We start from the raw sequence: 18285 nt of genomic DNA, 5'->3' as shown, positions 1-18285 counted from the left end.
GTCCTCGCTCTCCTCAGTCCATAAACATGGATTATTTGCTGCAATCCTTCCGAAAGTTTCACTCTTCGGCACCACTACCTTCTTCCACCTGTCATGCAACCTAAGAAGTTCTTTACGTACCTCCTCATAGGTCCTTTCAGGCCACCCAGACCTACGTAATTGGTGAGCCAACTCATTCATTATGGTGTCACTACCGGTGAGTTCGTCCCATGGAACTATCCTATTATCCATCCTGAAATTGGTAGCTAGCCTCAGAAGAGTCCTGCTCATCCCAGGGTGAAAACTACGATCGAAAGGATAATGAGACATCTCAACTATACTACACTGCAATGCTTATCCAGCTCCGTCTGAAGGGGGTTTTATAGGTAGAGACGAGAAAATGGCGGGAAAGAACGACTGCGGTATGGCGGGAAAGGTTGGCGGGAAATGGGAGGAGGGAAACGGGTGGCGGGAAATTGGTTGGCGGGAAATGGGTGGCGGGAAATGGGTGGCGGGAAAGGGTTGGCGGGAAATGGGTGGCGGGAAATGGGTGGCGGGAAATGGATGGCGGGAAAAGCGCAATTTGGAAATGTCGATAACTTTCAAAACAAATGTTCATCACAATGGAAAAAGGTTCCCGCCTTTCAAAAAATGCATGCAATTTTTTTGAAAAATATGAAAAGAAATGGTTCCTGCCACTAAATGAATGTACGTCACCTTTGCTGGAAATATTCTCGTGTTTCCAAAAAATATCCATGACATTGTAAAAAATGGTACTCCCTTCGTCCCATAATATAAGATGATATTACAATCAATATACTCACATATCACGTGGGTTAACAAATGTTTAGATGGATCATGACATTTTAAGAAAATATTCGCGTGTTTCTAAAAAAAGTTTGTGAAAATTTCAGAAAAGCATTTTAAAAAATGTTGTGTGGTTTAAAAAAATGGTATTTCCATTAAAAATGTATTTGAAGAAATGTTACCATGTATTCATAACGTGTTAAAATATATACTTTTAAAAAATATCATCATGTATTATTAAAAATAGGCATGCACCAGTCGGGCCACAGCAGGCCAACTGAGCATAGTCGGCCCACTGCAGGCCTATCGGTGTACTGCAGGCCGACTGGACCCTGTCGGCCAACTGCAGGCCGACTGGGCTTGAATCTGGTGGCCGACAGCCCAATCGGCCAGCAGCAAACTGATGGGCCACCAGTCGGCCTGCTGTGGGCCGACTGGGCTCAGTCGGCCTGCAGTAGGCCGATGGTGTATTATTTTTAAAAAATCTTTTTTTGTGTATTATTTCTGTAATTTAAAAAAATGTATTATTTAAAAAAAATTAGCCGTGCTCGGTGAACCCCAGGTAGGGTTTGCCCTAATCCTCAAAAAAAAAAAGGGTAGGTGCTCACAGCAACGATGATCCGTGCGGCGGCGGTCATGAGTGAAGGCTCCGAAGGGGAGGAGGTCTTCATCGACGACGATGACATCATCAGTGAGATACCCCTGGACGAGGAAGGTCAATACTACCTATACAAGTACCATGTCATACACAGAACCAGCTTGTAGTTCCTCCTTACTTCTGCTTGCTCCGTGCTTAATTTTTCCTTGCTCAGATCTCCCCGACCAAGACGATGATGACGAGCAGGACCAAGACATGATGGGTATGTGCCTTTTTTGTTACTAGTAGTACCTCCGAACCATGAAAAGTGTCGGAGAAAACAACTAGTTCACGTACAATTTAGTTTTTGTGGATCGGAGGGAGTATCTTTCATCTGTTTTAGTATAGCTGTACTGGCACTGCTTACATGGTTAACTATTATGTTTGTGTCCGTTCTTACTTGAGAGCGACGATCTTAATGGAATAAGATACTGTCTTGTGCTATTGATGACTGAATATTGCCTTCTAAACTGAATTTTCTTGCAAATGAGCTCATGCTTCTAGGGAACCTTTTTTTTTGTATATAAACCTTGGCACCATGCTATTCGTTATCTGGTTGTTCATTTTACATGCAGTACACTTTAGACAATCTGAAGTTCTTTACCCCCTGACAGTATAATGTGCTAGTAATTCAAGTGCCCTTTAATTTATGTTGTTTCAGATGAGGTTGAGGATCATTCAGCATATGCATTTCATGGGCATACAGGCAAGATCTCGTTGAACGAACTAGCTTACAATGTCTTGTGACTATGATTTATTGTTTGCACTTATGCGTTTGATACACCATGCAATTTGTCGTCTCTTGTATCATCCGCTTCCAGAGTACTTTTGCATTGAAAATCACATATATTAATAGCTGCTCTTGATATTCTGGGTACAGATGAGGTATTTGCGGCTGCGTGCAGTCCTGTGGATGCATCACTTGTTGTTTCTGGAGGTAAAGATGACAGAGGGTTTCTTTGGAGGATTGGATCTGCAGAGGATGTTCAAGAGCTGCCTGGTATGGTTGACTCATTTTCTTACTCTAATTGGGAATTCCTTAGTCGATTTGTTGTATGTAAATGTTTCTCTGGACTTTCCCTATGCTTATCACTTTTACTATTAGTTCTTACATGTGCTGTTCCTATTTCTGTTGGCTATAACTCCAAACGTATTATTGATATATTGCAGCAAGTCTTCTTCTATGTTTTTTTTTAGGAAAATCTTTATATTTACGTTCCTGTTCATCGGCTTTTGTACCTTAATTTACGGATGCATCCCTAGAATTGTCTATGAAGCTTATATAATATCTGTTGCCGATACAGGACATAACGATACTGTCAGCACTGTGGCTTTCAGTTCAGATGGGAAATTAGTGGCTTGTGGAAGTATGGATGGACAGATAAATGTATGGAATACAGCTACACGAACACTTCAGCGAACCCTTGAGGGCTCTGAATCAGGCTTTGAGGTGAGATGATGCTGATCACTTTAATCCGTTTAGCTGAACATACCCCCTAATGCTTTGTTCGATTACACCCTGCCCTAAGAGGATTGGAGGGGATTTGACTTGTAGAGGATTTAATCCACCTCAATCCCTGTCAAAACCCCTCCACAACCCTGTCAACCGAACATGGCCTAACTGTTTCAATTGCAAAATCCGTGTTTCCTGCTGTTGAACTGTATATAATGATTAATTATATGCCTCTGGTTTTGTAGTGGCTTAAATGGGATCTGCGAAGTCACATTATAATTGCTGGATCAGAGGACTTCAACATATGGATGTGGAATGCGGACACCAATGCCTTTCTGAATACATTTGCTGGCCACAGTAACACAGTGACATGTGGTGATTTTACACCTGATGGTACTGAGTAATTTTCTCTAATGCTATTTAATTTGATATATGTTAGCGTTATGAAGCTGCCTCTTAGTATGGTATAAAATATATCACCCCAGTCTGGACATTATTGGGTCCTGTTTTTTGGAACGTCACGCGCGAAAAATTTCACCTTATGTGACAATCTGTTTTTAGCTATCAACATATTTGTTCAGATTTCAGAGGAACTTATGGATGGATCATGGTGTATTAATATTTCTGCTACTAACTTGTGTTCTAAGTTAATCTCAGTGAAACTAGAAGTTGATCATAAATGTAAATAACAGAATGACTTCTATGATGGTTTAACATCTTAGATCCATTTTCACCAGCTTACTTGATGTTCAGGTCCCCGATGTAGCACACCCTTTTTTAGCTAATTCGCATGTTTCCCTTTGAAGGTGAGCTTATTTGTAGCGGATCAGATGATGCAACACTAAGGATATGGGACCGTGAAAGTGCACACTGCAGACACGTTGTTCGAGGTAAATTATTGTCTATGTTGCAATTACCATATATTCGTATGGTTGTTTTTCTGTGTTCTCTGTTAACCTGAATGTTATTATCTGACCGTTTTACCGCCATCCAGGTCATGGTTATCATACTCAAGGACTGACATGTTTAGCTATTACATGGGACTCCCAATCAGTTGTTAGTGGCTCTCAGGATAGTTCTGTGCACATCGTGAGCATAAAATCAGGCCAGGTGGGTGTACGTCGTGATTTCGCACTAATTTTTTTAACAAAAAGGTTAATGAGTCACTCCCATACATGCTGAATGAGCTTTGAATCCTTCTCATCCAAGTTGGCTTACAATGGAAAGTATTTGATGCAGTTTATGGCTCTATCTGCATTGTAGATCATGTAAAATAAATAAATTATTGATCACCTTATTTTGCTTGTAGTGATATCTGCAGAGTTTTTGTTTTTGAGATACTGTAGGATTTGTTTTCTTAGGATAGTCGCATACTCAGCTGGTAGTTTTCAAACTTTTAGAAGCATGTGCCATTGTTTTGCATCTAACTCTGAAGGTAAGATCTGATTTGTGTGTAACAAGTTTTGTCGGTTGTTTTTGCAGGTTGTCGGTTCATTAGTTGGCCACACTAATTCCGTCGAGTGCATTGGCATCTCACCGAGGTACTGTTTCATGATACGTTCTTGGAATGTTGCAGTCTGTATGATAGATCTATTGCACAATAATACATAAATAGCATAAAACTACTAGTTTACAGGCTATAGTTCCAAAAAGCTACCACTTTTTAATTTTTCTCAGAAACCTATCAGTCGCGCGGTCCGCTGTTTCAAAAAACCCAAAACGCCCGTGACTAGCGATTGAACCGTTTTTCTGACCGTCTGGACCCACATGTCAGGCCACCTGGCCACGCGCGCTCACGGCGAGGCCGTTGACGGCTGTTAGCCCTTGCGGTCCGGTCGGAACGAAACGAGCTGGTCGGGCCGCACTCTCTCTCAGTATCCCCCTCCTCTCCCCTCTCCCCCGCAGTGACCTAGGTTGGCGATGGCGGCGGAGAGCTATTGAGCCAAGGCGTCACCGGCCAGGAGGGCGGTGGACATCCAGAGGTGGCCCCAGGGCGAGGCAGCTCGAGCTTCCCGGCGCAGCGGTTGCAGCAGCCATCACCGCCCGCGGCTGAGGTCGATCCGGCGAGCTCAGATCCGGCAGTCCGCGCGGCTAGGGCAGTGGCGAAGTCCATCCACGCTGATCCAGATGGCGGCCACACTTGGGCTTCATCCTTTGGTGGAGTGAGGTAAGAAATTTCTGGGCCCTTCATACTTTTAGTTCAAATTACAAATTTCTGGGTCCTTTAGTTCAATTTAGAACTAGGGTTAGTAATTGTTTGTTCTTGGCATGGTACTTTATTTTATTGGTTAAGTCACTGCAGAAGAAAGTGCATTTGGTTAGTTCATTTGGTCAGTGCATTCACTGTAATTAGTAGAAAGTTCAGTAATGTTCAGTACATTTGGTCATTGTTTTAAGTTTTAGTGAGTTAAAGATTAATTGTTTGTCAATTTAATCCTACAGCTTAGATGATGAGATTTGGGACATGAGGCTACATTTTCAAGGAACAGATAACATGAAGAGAAAGTATTCAGTTTCTTCATACATTAGTTATCTGACCATATTAGCATTGGCTGAGTTGGAGGGTTATGGAATGGATGCTTGTCTGACTTATGTAAAGGAAGAGGGAGAGGGCTTGGAGGGGGTGGAGGTCCTGGATAGTGAGGAGGCATTAGAGGAAATGCTTGACTTGTTTGTTGATAAGAAGATCCTGAACATCACTGTCAGAAAGCCTACTGATCCAAGCCCAGCAGATGTTAACATGGATCACATCATGCTTGAGGAGCAGATCCCCATTGATCATGTTGGTGAACCTGTTGTTTATAGTGTTTCCCAACAAGGTGTCCTGTATCCACTCAATAATGCAACTTTGGCACCAGCAATCCCTGAGGAACCCTATCTTAACACACAACATAGTTGTAATTTCAACAAGGGGAAAAATGTTGTGGAAGAAGAAGAAGATGTAGAAGTAGAACATGATGAAGATGAAGATGAGATGGACAAATCCTCTTCAGATTTTGAGTTTTTTAGGGGTGATTACAAAGGGCAGAATATATCATACAAGGCTTGGTGTAGGGGTGAAGATGAGGCAGGGACAAGCCATAAGACTAGGGGAGAGGAAGAACCTGCAGATCACTATTGTGGAGCAAACTCAGAACCATCTGAGTTTTGGGAGGAAGACCAAATCCTTTCTGAACATGAAGAACCCTCAGTTGTACCAGAGAAAGGAGCAAAGAAGCTTAATCCTGTCAGAAAACCAGGCCCAACTAGCAAGTCACACAGTGAGCCTGAACACACCAAGTTTGAAGATTGGGTGCCTGAACCTGATGAATACTGCTTTCCAGGTGATTTTGGTCTTAGTGATGAAGAAGAAATTCCAAGGTTGCCTTCTGGTAGGAAGAGAAGGTTGAAGAAGAGGAAGGAGAGGAGGTGGTATGATCCATCAGTCCCTGATGCACATGAGCAGTTTGCATTGCATTTGTGCTTCCTAAATGTTGTGGAGTTCAGAGAAGCACTAAGAAATTTCCATGTCATGACACTTAGGAATTTTGAGTATCACAGAAATGAACCAACTAGGGTTATTGCTTGGTGCTCTGATAGAAAGCAAGGTTGTCAGTTTTATATAGTGGCCTCTAGAATAGCTAATGAGTCTACTTTCAGCATCAAGAAGATGAATTTGGATCACACTTGTGGAGCAAGTGGAGAGAGCACCAAGGTTATAGTAAACTGGGTTGCCAAGGTTTGTGAGGATACCATTAGATCAAACCCTGGAGCCGGTGTTGAGACAATTATGTCATACACAAAGAAAGCATTTGGTGTTCATGTGCCTAAAAGCTTCGCATATAGGGCAAGGAGGCAAGCAGTTGAAGTTGTGCAAGGAGATCACAGACTCCAATATCACAGACTAAGGGACTATCTACAGTGTGTGCTAGATACTAATCCAGGCAGTAGATGCATAGTGACAACCAAAGAGGACCTAGAAAATCCAGCTCCTACCCCTAGGTTCCACTACATGTTCTACTGCCTTTTTGCATGCAAAGAGGGCTTTCTCAATGGATGCAGGCCATTTATAGGTACATGATCCTTACACATATATCTAAGATGGTTGCATTCATGTTATTTACAACTAAGGTGATCATATTTTCAGGTTTAGATGGTTGCTTCATCAAGCTCAGCACTGGACAAGAAATATTGGCAGCTACTGGCAGGGATGGGAACAACAACATCTTCCCCATTGCATTTGGTGTTGTTGACAAGGAAGACACAGACAGCTGGACATGGTTTCTCACACAGCTGAGAACTGTTATTGCAAGTGGGAACAAGTTTGGCAAGTACACAATTATGTCTGACAGGCAAAAGGTATGTGCTCCAGTACTCATGACAACCACACTTTAAACTTACCATCATACTTATCCATCATTCTAAGCCATCATTAATTCATAATTAACAGGGATTGTTGAATGCAATCAATGATGTATTCCCTGACTCCCCACAGAGGTTCTGTCTTAGACATATATATGCCAACTTTCAATCTGCTAGTTTTAGAGGGGAGGAACTCAAGAAACACTTAGATCAGGCTGCCTATTCCTTCACTAAGAGTGGTCATGAAAAAGGGATGGAAAATTTGAAGAAAGAAAGTTTTGAAGCTTGGCAGTGGTTGTCACAGATATCAGACCATACATGGGCAAGATATAAAATGGATACTGTTTGCAAAACTGACCTGGTTGTTAACAACCTCAATGAAGTTTTCAACAGAATGATATTGGATGTTAGGAACAAGCCAATCAGGACTATGCTGGAGGGCATAAGAACAAAGTTGATGATCAAGTTTCAGAAAACCAGAGAGAAAATAGAGTCATGTAGATGGGAGATCACACCAACCTACTCAGAAATTTTAGAAGAAGGCAAGAAGTGGGCTAAGTACTATGATGCATACATGGCAGGTCCAGGCATCTGGCAGGTGACTAGTAGCTCTGAGAACACATATTGTGTTAACTTCAACAACCAAACATGTAACTGTAGGAGGTGGGACATGACTGCTGTGCCTTGCAGTCATTCCATTGCTGCAATGCAGAAAGTGAAGCTACATGCTGAAGACTTTGTCAATGACTTCTTCAAAAAGCCCATGTACTATGAAACATACAAACATATAATTTTCCCAGTTCCAGGTCCTGACCACTGGCCTCATACACCTGGACATGACATATCTCCACCAGTGTTCAAAGAAAAGAAGGGCAAAAAGCAAACTGCCAGGAGGAAAGGTGTATTTGAGGTGCCAGCAAAAAAGGATACCTCAAGAATTGGTACTGTCACATGTAGCAACTGCAAGAAGCAAGAGCATAGGTTCAGCAACTGTGGTGACCCTTTGAAGCCTAAGTTTCAGATGAGGATGAACAAGCACCAGGTCATTTGAGGCCATGTCTCATTTCATTTCATTGTTCATTTTCTTACAATGTTTCTTAATTGTGTAGGAAAATAGAGCCAATTACTCTCAAGCTGGTTCTTCTATGGCTACAAATGCTCAGAGGCCTCCAAGAAAGCTACTGCACCTGAAGCAAGACCAGCTACAGCAAGAGCTACACCTTCACCAGCTCCAGTTGCTACTTCTAGGGCAAGAAAAAGGGCTGCTTCAACTATTCCAGCAGCTACAACACAAGCACCACCAGCTAAGAGGAGCAGGACTAACACTTCTTCTCCTGCTAAGAACACCAGATCATCTACAAATTCTCCAGCAAAGAACACCAGATCTTCAAGTGCCCAGAGAAGAACTTTCATTGCACCAAGGCAATCAAATTCAACTGTTGTCCAGGAGGGGTCAAAGAGGATCAGGAAGCCAAGTGGGAGGCTGAAAGACTATTTTTATGCAAGTGGTAACTAGCTCTTGGATTTGGGTAACTTGAGTTCATTTGGCATGGTTATGTTAGTGTCAGTGAACAAATATGGATGGATTTGGGTGTACTATGGTCTGTAATGACTAAACTTTATTTTGTTTCAGAGATATTCAGTCAGTTGAACTACCATGGTTTGTAATAACTACTATGCAGTGTGTTCATTCAGACAGTCATTCCTGTGTTGATTCAGTCAGTACATTTCAGTCAGTGTATTTCTGTCAGTTAATTCAGTCAGTACATTTCATATCCACTGCATAATTTCATTGACAGTAGCAAAAATACATAGATTCATTGGTTCAGAATAGCATCAAACACCAGTTATTACATAGAATAGAGTAGATCTTACATAGTACACCAGATCTTACATAGAACACCAACATGGAAAGATATATAGATGGATGAGATGAGATTGACATATCAGTCATAGCGCTCGAAGAAACGGACCCACTTGGCCCTAGTTGCTGGATGAGGAGCCATGGCTGCCCTCACCCTTGCCCACCTAATGATCTCCATGAATGACCTTCCCCTGCCACCAGTGAAAACGAGCTCCAGTTCTTCATCATTGCACTTCTCCAGTACCTTGTCGGAGAGTCGGCGGTTGAACTCCTCTTGCTGCTCATCCTGGGCCGCCTCTAGTGCCCTCTGCCTGCGCCTCCTCCTCCTCTGTGCTGCTGCTGCTGTCCTAACCTCCACAACCTCCCCCTCCTCCTCTGTGACATCTCCCATGTCAGGATCCATCTGTAGGGTTTCTTTTGGGTGGCGGCTAGTGGAGTCACTGGGAAAGGGTGGGGGTGGGGAGGGGTTTATATTGACAGATGGATGGGGTTGGGTTTAGTAGGCCTAGGGTTGCATTTGGTCAGAGCATAGTGGGCCACTAAGCCCAATTACCCACAGAAATTGGGTATGTAGGCTAACAAATAACATATAAAAGATAGAAGATCAAGTTGAACACTTAATAGCATACAAGATCCATTTCCACAACTTAGTAGCATCAGAGATCCATTTCCACTACTTAATAGCATAGGAGATCCATTACAACACTTAATAGCATAGGTGATCCATTACAACTTAACAACATAGGAAATAAGGTTCTTACACTAGGTTAAACTTCACATTCCCCCAAAATGTACACCCATAATCACTTGCAGTCATGCCAGGCCACATCCTTATATAAAGGCCTTTGGATGTACTTACTTCACCAACATATCACAACAAGTTCAAGACTCAAGGATGGCCTTGATTTGCTCTAACTTCTCCTTGCTGCCATACCCTTCTTTCAGCAGCTCAGCAACAACAAGCTCAAGCTTTGCCTTCTCCTTCTTAAGAACATCTCTGTCAACTTCAACAGCCTTCATAGCCTTTCTGGTGTTCTTGATGATATCAGCTTGGCTCTGAAAAATGCACCTCTGCTCTGTTGCAAGTTTGAGCTTTTCCATCTGCACCTCCAACATAGCTTTCTCCTCTAGCTCCTTCTTCTTCTTCTCAAGTTCTTCCTCCTCCACTTGTTTCTGGTACACCTTCTTGTCCACCCTACCATCCTGCCAATCAAACATCTTGGATACATCATCAACAAGCTTGGTGTACTCAATGCAAAGCTTGTCATTTTCAGTCCTAAGCTTGGCCAACTCCCTTTCATGTTCACTCTTAAGCCTGGCCAACTCCTTCTCAAACTTCTCCTTGTCCTGTACCCTTCCAAAGTTCTGCTCATGGAACATCTCCCATAGCTTGCACAGACATCTCTGAAGAACAGTTGGCCAAGGCCCATCAACCCACTCTACAACACCACAATTCACACCATTTTCCTGCATTTATAAATGTGATAAGTTATTACAAATGGACTAGGAGCTTATTTCAGTTCCATGATTAACTTGTATAGACTTCATAATTTCTAACAATGAATAACATAAATGAGATATGATAAGTTATTACATATGTGACTGTCATATCAAACAAAGTGCTGCATCATATCAAACATCAGTGAACATACATAGCAGAAAAATTTATTGGCATCTAACCTGGACTGGGCAGCCATAGAAACGCCTTCCTGTTACAGGCCCTTCAAAAGCAACACGCTTAATAGGCCTCAATTGATGCAGAATGCACTTGGGATGAGCAAGCTCAAGTTGGCCACGGAAAAGGGGCTCCACAGTGGTGTCTGGTTCCTCCTGCAACCAAAATAACCAGCAAACACTAGTTTCAATCTGCACTCAACACCAGAATCAACTTGCACGGTTCATTAAACACTAAAAAAATCCCCAACTCAGCATGAACCCTAACACTGTACAGAGATGAACCCTAGCTTACATCAATCCTACAATCAAACCCCAGCCTCACTATTGAACAAGAATCCTACAACAGCAAAGATCCATGGCGGTAGCCTAGGCCTACTAGCACCTAACCCTAACCCTAGGTGGCAAAGAACTTACCATAAGTCCCATGTCCATGCTGACGACCTCGCACTCCTCCTCCGAGCTCGTTTCCTTGTCGTTCCAGGAAGGCATGGCGGCAAGGAGGTCGACGGCGACCGACCTCAAAGACGGCGAACGGCGGCGAGCTCGTACTGGAGCAGGGGAGTGGGAGCAGGGGAGAGAGCGAGCAGGGGAGTCAGTGAGCAGCGAGTGGGAGCATGGTGGGGAATTTAGCTCCTTTCGTTCCGACCGGACCGCGAGGGCTAACGGCCGTCAACGGCCGCGCCGTGAGCGTGCGTGGCCAGGTGGCCTGACATGTGGGTCCAGACGGTCAGAAAAACGGTTCAATCGCTAGTCACGGGCGTTTTGGGTTTTTTGAAACAGCGGACCGCGCGACTGATAGGTTTCTAAGAAAAATTAAAAAGTGGTAGTTTTTAGGAACTATAGCCTGTAAACTAGTAGTTTTATGCTATTTACTCCCTTCCTATTGACCCTAGCTAGCTTCACCCCTGTTCTCTGCAGGTACAACTGGGTGGCCACAAGGAGCATGGATGAGACACTCATCATCTGGGACCTCACTCACCAAGCAATTCGATCCATTTGCGAGCATGATGTGGGTGTAGAAATCAGTTGACCTTTATGGTTCCTCTTGTATTTTTATTTACGTCGCTGTGAGTGAACTTATTCCTGCTGGTGGTGTTCGACAAGCAGGACGGCGTGACCTGCCTGGCGTGGATCGGTTCGTCGAGGTATGTAGCGTCAGGATGCATCGACGGCACGGTGCGCATCTGGGACAGCCTCTCTGGGGATCTTGCTCGCATACTGAGCGGGCACCGTGATGCCGTGCAGGCGCTGGCCGTCTCCGCCAATCGCAGCTCCATTGTCTCGGTCTCCTCGGATAAGTCTGCCCGCGTCTTTGACATATCCATGTTCAAGTGAAAATATCGAGATTGGATTCATTGGCTTGCATGGTCAGGAAATGTATGTACTTGTGGTCATCATGGGGATCTCGGAACTTGGCACTGATCTTTGAGATGTGTAGTCAGCAAGCTGAACAAGGGCGTAAGATAAGGGAGTTTTTTTTTAATGTAAGTTAAGGGACTTATTTCAACATTAATATGGGAACTTGTTTTTTCGTGCTTCTAGCTCTCTCTAGAAAGGATACACATTCGTGTGTGTTGTTGAATGGGCACACGGATAACATATAATTATAGGATTAACGTCAAAATTATTGGGAAATTTCTCTTCCCTACTTCAATTCCTCACGTTGTTACATGTACTATATATATAGACGCCACATGGTTAGTAGGGCACTTAGTGGTAGTAAGGCACTTAGGTTGCATTTAGTATTGAGTTAGATTATGATAACCCCGTTTAATATATCTGAATCTTCTTGTTTCAGCGTTTATTTGAGTTGCTTATTTCTACTTTTTGGGTGAATTTTCATGTCAGATTATAAAATAAACATGGCACAACATAATTTAACAAGTATAAACTAAGCCTTAGGAGGAGGATTTTCTATCATGGCTTACCACATAACTTGTTAAGGTCTTGACGGTGTAAATTTCTCAAAAATCATGAAAAAATATACTGGAACAACACACCCATAATATAAGATGATCTAGCTGGCCGATTGAAATAACACGCCTGTATATGTCCTGGACGAAGAAAAAAACAAATCGTTGAGGATACAATTATGTCGTAGTGAGTTGGAATGATTGTTTTTTATTTTTGCCGAGGGCACTAAACGCACATTTTAACTTTGCAGTGACGTTCCACTATTTATTTCATATTTTTTGATAAACTTTAAACCATTACAAACTTAACAAGCCTTAACAAGTTCTACAAACAACAATGATATACGCAATTTTAACCTAATCCTTAAAGGTAGTAGTTTGGTTCCCCCAATTTGACTTGACGACGCTTGGCAATGATGTGAGAACTTAGAGCTATGAGCAAGTTGTTTGATTCTAGTTGGCATAATCATTTGCCTCTCACTAACACTAAAACAATTTGTGCAATCCTTCTATAAGTGGTTCTGCTTTATCATATAGAATGTCATATTACTTACCATATTTATACATATATTAATGTCATAGATTGGCAACATGTTTTCTTAGTTAGTTGAAATATTGTGAATGATAAATGTTTGTTGTTTCTAGTATTTATAAGGGTGTAGAGGTTTTTGAGCTCCACATTACAAATTGCATAATGGATTCTTCGTAATTGGTTCATTTTTATACTTTAATATGATGAAAAAAATAAGGAATCAAAATCAGATAAATCAAGTTGGAGAAGGATGCTGCTGAGAGACCTCTATAGGATGGTCAAAGGTGTATAAAAAAGTTTTCAGTGATTAAGGAGTTAAAGAAGTTGATAATTCGAAGTTGAGAAAGGAAATAGTGGTCGATAACAAAACTTGAGTCTTACAATTGACAAAGGATGCAAAACAAAATAGTTAGAGGATCTACAGTCAGGCGCCCTAAACCCGCCTCATACGCCCAGGAGGGCCGTCCGGTCACTGATCGGTCATGAAATTTCAGCCCAGACGGGCGCCTCAAACGCCCGGGCCGACTGCCACCCCTCAAAACCACCCCAGATACGGCGGCCCGGACGCGTCCGCCACGTCGGACTGACGTCCGGGTGCCACGCGGAATCGGCCGGAAACCTGGCAATCCGAAGCTCGAACCGATGTCGCCGCGTGGCGCCGCTCCGTCTGGCCGCGTAATGCCTAGCCCGGCTATTTATGCCGACCGCCGGCACCAAAACCCTGCCCATCCGCCTCCGCCGCCACTTTCCACTCCGCATCCGCCACCACTAGTTGTCACGTGAAAGATCGTGGATGTCGCCTAGAGGGAGGGGGGGTGAATAGGCGATTTAAAATAATTACGGTTTAGGCTAGAACAAATGCGGAATGAACCTAGCGGTTAATTTGTCAAGCACAAAACCTACAACAACTAGGCTCACCTATGTGCACCAACAACTTATGCTAAGCAAGATAAACAACTAGGTGATAGCAAGATATATGACAAGAAACAATAAGGCTATCACAAAGTAAAGGGCTCAGGTAAGAGATAACCGAGGCATGCGGAGACGATGATGTATCCGAAGTTCACACCCTTGCGGATGCTAATCTCCGTTTGGAGCGGTGTGGAGGCACAATGCTCCCCAAGAAGCCACTAGGACCACCGTAATCTCCTCACGCCCTCGCACAATGCAAGATGCTGTGATTCCACTACGGGACCCTTGAGGGCGGTCACCGAACCCGTACAAATGGCAACCCTTGGGGGCGGTCACCGAACCCGTACACTTTGGCAACCCTTGGGGGCGGTCACCGGAACCCGTCAAATTGCTCGGGGCGATCTCCACAACCTAATTGGAGACCCCGACGCTTGCCCGGAGCTTTACACCACAATGATTGAGCTCCAAACACCACCAACCGACTAGGGCGCCCAAGCACCCAAGAGGAACAAGCTCAAGGGTACCAAGCACCCAAGAGTAATAAGCTTCTCAACTTGTAACTTCCACGTATCACCGTGGAGAACTCAAACCGATGCACCAAATGCAATGGCAAGGGCACACGGAGTGCCCAAGTCCTTCTCTCTCAAATCCCACCGAAGCAACTAATGCTAGGGAGGAAAATGAGAGGAAGAACAAGAAGGAGAACACCAAGAACTCCAAGATCTAGATCCAAGGGGTTCCCCTCACATAGAGGAGAAAGTGATTGGTGGAAATGTGGATCTAGATCTCCTCTCTCTTTTCCCTAAAAAACTAGCAAGAATCCATAGAGGGATTGAGAGTTAGCAAGCTCGAAGAAGGTCAACAATGGGGGAAGAACACGAGCTCAAAAGGATAAGGTTCATTGGGGAAGAAGACCCCCTTTTATAGGAGGGGGAAAATCCAACCGTTATGTGCTCAGCCCGCACACGAGCGGTACTACCGCTCGGGCGGAAGAAGCAGGGAAACGGATCAACAAAACATGAACCTTGGGGCGGTAGTACCGCTTATAAGCGGAACTACCGGGTCTTACTGCCGCGCGACTACCGCTGAACCCGACACGAAAAATGACCCCTCGAGTCGACGCGGTAGGGGCCTGGTACGTAGGCTCCAAAACTCACAAAGAGAAGAACCAAACAAGAACTAAGAAAGATGATGCAAGGATGCAATGGTTTGAGCTCTCTACGAATGATACGATCAAGCTACTCATCGAGAGCCCCCCTTGATAGTACGGCAATCGATCTTATAACCCGGTCTCCCAACTACCATCATGAGACCGGTAAAATAGAAAACCTATCAAGGGCAAACCTTTGCCTTGCACATGGTCCACTTGAGCTAGATGATGACGATCTTGACTCCCTCAAGTTGGACCACCTTTCTTGGTTGCGTTGGCTCGATGAAGACTAGTTGATTGCTCCCCCATACTCCACTATGGGTGAGCCACTCTTCCGCACATCTTCACAAGTCCATTGTCACCACAATGGACGGCGAGCTTCAAGTATTTGATCTCTTCATGATGCTTCACTTGAACTTGCACACCGCAACATCTTCACAAGTCCATTGTCACCACAATGGACGGCAAGATTCAAGCATTTGATCTCTTCATGATGCTTCACTTGAACTTGCACACCGCAACCTAACCCCACAAAGAACTCTCACGAAGATCATGGGTTAGTACACAAAGCGTAATTGACAATGCTTACCACACCATGGGATCGCTTGATCCCTCTCGGTACATCTTCTACGCTTTGTGAGTTGATCAAGTTGATTCACTCTTGACTTAGTCTTGATCAACCTTGAATCTTTTCAACTCTCTTCATTTGGATGATGTCTTGAAGATATACATGAATGATCACACAATCTTCTTCTCCAAGACATGCTTGCAATAAGCTCAACTCTCACATGACCAATCTTTGGATAATTCCTTAATAACACCTTGGTCACCACATAAACTCCTTGAAACCAACACATGGACTTCAAGAAATGCCTATGGACAAATCCTTCAAATATAACTCAAGGCAACCATTAGTCCATAGAGATTGTCATCAATTACCAAAACCAAACATGGGGGCACCGCATGTTCTTTCATCACGCCCCCACGCAGCCGGATAAGGGCTACCCATTTCTAACGCCGGAGTGTCGGCTGGAGCTCCTTGAGCAAATCCGGGCAAGGCGCGAAGCTCGGATCGCAGCGAGGCTACCTCCGGATGAAGTGGATTCATAGGAGGAGTTGGAGGAGGAGGGGGAGGTTGAGGAGGAGGAGGAGGAGGTGCCGGAGGAGGATGTGGGGGACGCGGATCTGCAGGCGGAGCAGCAAGCCATCCTCGATTCCGTCCGCTCGGAGCCGGATACGGAGGCGAGACGCCGTCGCCGGTAGGAATGAAGGCGCAACACGCCGTGGAGAAGGAGATGTTCGCCTACATGGATGAGGTCGAGCAGGAGGAGGAGGAGCCGTAATCCTTCTACGCGCCCATCCACCTGGCTCCCGGCACGGACGTCGTGGTCATCTCCCACGACGAAGCTAGCAAGGGTGGTACATAGGATTATTTTTTTACATGCTTTGTATGGATCTAGGGGTTGAAATATAAGAGACTCCGATGCAGAGTAGATAATTTTAGGCATGACCGGTCACTATCCGCCGACACGTCTGATCGTGTCCGCGGGCGTTTGAGGAATCGAATTCGCCCATCGCCGATGTAGATGCTCTTTATCATGCGTATGGCTTCCTTATAGACGGACGTTTACTTAGTACAGTGATATTTTCTTCCCGACCAAATATCATTTGCCATCATGAATCACGCGTTCCCCTTCATAGGCCATCTAGCTGACATTGTTTTTACATTGTTGAGTATAGTGGAGCATCTGATCTTCCTCATGGAAGATCATTTTCTATCCTCAATCCTTTTACGCTTCGAAGTCCAGCTAGCTTACGTTGTCGATTACACTGGGGAGCATCTTCTTCCACAACGAGGACCATTTGCTCTCTCAATCATGTTCCACTTGGAAGGCAAGGCTGGCTAGCTCCGGCTTTTTCAGTTGGGATGAACGATGTCGACCGTCCGGGCAGCACATGCAGAAGAATATCAGTATGTGCTTGGCCAAACTCCGGTCCGGTTGTCCTAGAGCTGATTTGCGAAGCACGAGCTAGTTGAGTGAGCCTGGCGGCGGGTGTGTGCCGGCGACGAAGAAGCGGCCGGAGGCGGCGTCCTGGCTGGCGTAGTAGACGGTGCTGGGGCTGACGTGGCTGTGCGTGCCCTCGTACGTGGTCACCACGTACGCCGGGTCGTCCCGGTCCCGCTCCACCCGCTTCTTCACGCTGCACCCTTCCGTCGAGCACCGGTAGTAGTTCCTTGGGTTTGGGCTGTTCTTGACGGACTTCTTGCCGTACTTGCGCCACTTGTAGCCGTCGTCGAGGATCTCGATCTCCGACCGAGTCCGGAACGCGATGCGCTCCGTCCGCGGCCGCTCCGCCGACTCGGCGCTCCTCGCAGTCACCGCGGTCGTCGAACTTGCAGCAACCGCGCCAACGGCCGGCACGGAGACGACGGGCGGGAGCGGCGCGGCGAACGCGCCCTCGTCGAAGAGGTATTCGGAGATGTCGAACTGCGGCGCGGGGTCGGCGGAGATCACCGGTGCAGCGGGCGGCGTGGCGCCGAGCGCAGCGGAGAAGCTGGACGCCGGGCTGGAGGCGTTCGAGCTGGCTTCCCCGTGGGAGAAGTAGGAGGACATGAAAGAGAAGTAGCAGCCGTCGCCCGCCGCCTGCGCCTGCTGTTGGTAGAGCAGTGGTGCCGCTCCGACTGCCGCCATGACTGAGTTTGGCACCGGCGAGAGCGCTTCGTATTTATAAGACCCTCTAAATTGCCGCTGCTCAGCTGCTGCTGCATGGATTGGGTTGGGGAGTGGATTTGGCGGGTAGATTTGTAGTAGGAGGAGGCGCTGGCCGTGAGCTCCTGGGGATTTTGGGCGGCTTCCCGGTGAGCTTCGTGCTGAGAAGGTTCGGCGATGGTGAGTGGATTGCCCGCCCGCCGCCGCAGACAGGCTCCTCGTGCCACTTATCACTTATGCAAGGGTGGGGTGGGAGAATTGCCTCGAGAACAAAGACTTGAAGAAAGGTCTTCTTCGGCCAAGTAGGAG

General features: G+C 45.3%; 2 protein-coding genes across 2 annotated transcripts; one reads left to right on the top strand and one right to left on the bottom strand.

Moving 5' to 3' along the window:
* Window positions 1-1368: 1368 nt before the first annotated feature.
* On the top strand, window positions 1369-12236 carry LOC123174240 (angio-associated migratory cell protein-like). Its single transcript, XM_044590026.1, has 11 exons — window positions 1369-1501; window positions 1599-1646; window positions 2085-2129; window positions 2304-2423; window positions 2728-2873; window positions 3122-3269; window positions 3683-3766; window positions 3871-3986; window positions 4359-4417; window positions 11677-11767; window positions 11866-12236. The coding sequence occupies exons 1-11, from the start codon at window positions 1402-1404 to the stop codon at window positions 12091-12093; spliced, it is 1185 nt and encodes a 394-aa protein (XP_044445961.1). The 5' UTR covers window positions 1369-1401; the 3' UTR covers window positions 12094-12236.
* Window positions 12237-16675: 4439 nt separating this feature from the next.
* Window positions 16676-18216, bottom strand: LOC123174231 (probable WRKY transcription factor 51). The gene has a single exon (XM_044590016.1). The coding sequence runs from the start codon at window positions 17956-17958 to the stop codon at window positions 17296-17298; it is 663 nt and encodes a 220-aa protein (XP_044445951.1). The 5' UTR covers window positions 17959-18216; the 3' UTR covers window positions 16676-17295.
* Window positions 18217-18285: the final 69 nt, after the last annotated feature.

This window comes from Triticum aestivum, chromosome 1D, assembly GCF_018294505.1.
Source record: "Triticum aestivum cultivar Chinese Spring chromosome 1D, IWGSC CS RefSeq v2.1, whole genome shotgun sequence".
Taxonomy (NCBI): Eukaryota; Viridiplantae; Streptophyta; class Magnoliopsida; order Poales; family Poaceae; genus Triticum; species Triticum aestivum.
This window is presented reverse-complemented; position numbering and strand designations above follow the sequence as displayed.

What these genes read in the sequence shown, in the direction of transcription:
- LOC123174240 (XM_044590026.1), top strand. Translation starts at nt 1,402, where the DNA reads ATGATCCGTGCGGCGGCGGTCATGAGTGAAGGCTCCGAAGGGGAGGAG. An exon ending in CTGCAGACACGTTGTTCGAG is followed by an intron (nt 3,767 to 3,870) that starts GTAAATTATTGT and finishes ACCGCCATCCAG; the next exon opens with GTCATGGTTATCATACTCAA. An exon ending in TGCATTGGCATCTCACCGAG is followed by an intron (nt 4,418 to 11,676) that starts GTACTGTTTCAT and finishes TGTTCTCTGCAG; the next exon opens with GTACAACTGGGTGGCCACAA.
- LOC123174231 (XM_044590016.1), bottom strand. Translation starts at nt 17,958, where the DNA reads ATGGCGGCAGTCGGAGCGGCACCACTGCTCTACCAACAGCAGGCGCAG.